The 626-nt window shown below is 46.5% G+C and overlaps 1 protein-coding gene across 1 annotated transcript in view; it reads right to left on the reverse strand.

Moving 5' to 3' along the window:
- Positions 1-299: 299 nt before the first annotated feature.
- The window catches only part of LOC135202092 (uncharacterized), a 22,660-nt gene continuing 22,333 nt past the window's right edge, over positions 300-626 (reverse strand). Inside the window, exon 5 of the mRNA XM_064231344.1 lies at positions 300-626. This exon is cut by the window's right edge and continues 18 nt beyond it. Coding sequence (XP_064087414.1) covers positions 300-626 — 327 coding nt within the window.

The raw sequence follows: 626 nt of genomic DNA on the forward strand, positions 1-626 counted from the left end.
AGTAATTATAAGCCGCATGGCATCAAGAAAAATAATGCTGACTCCTTTAATTTGATATTTTTCCAGTAAAGCGATAATAACACCAATCCACTTACAATTGCACTGGCAGCAACAATAGCAAAAACGCTTTCGATTAAATGTCTAAAGTCCTCTTTAATGGCAGAATTAGATCTTAAATGACATGGCAAAAACAAAAACCAAAATAAAATCAAAAGACTCGATTAAAGAATGACTAGAAACACTTGACGGCCCGAATCCCGACTCGGCAGTGATCCGACAATCACTAAATCTTCTCCGTTCTAATCAAAGACCTGGACGATGATGACGATGTAGAAGACCTTGTGGAAGGCGCAGGCGACTCCCGACGGTGACATGGGACAGCCACGTTGGCGGAGTTTCGAGTTGAAGGATTCCGCGTCCTTGTCCCTGCAGGCGGTGTTCTCACGTGGCTTTATAATGCAATAACACGGCTGGAACATTGTTTCTGCTGCCGGTGCAATTGTCCTACCCTGCTGGCTGTTCCCTCTCAGTGATTCCGTCCAGGGATGGCTCATTCGCCCCGCTGCTGCATCCTCGCAGGATGGCTCTCGGCGTCCAATTGCTTTATAGCCGTTGTCAGGTGACCG

This window comes from Macrobrachium nipponense, chromosome 30 (assembly GCF_015104395.2).
Source record: "Macrobrachium nipponense isolate FS-2020 chromosome 30, ASM1510439v2, whole genome shotgun sequence".
Taxonomy (NCBI): domain Eukaryota; kingdom Metazoa; phylum Arthropoda; class Malacostraca; order Decapoda; family Palaemonidae; genus Macrobrachium; species Macrobrachium nipponense.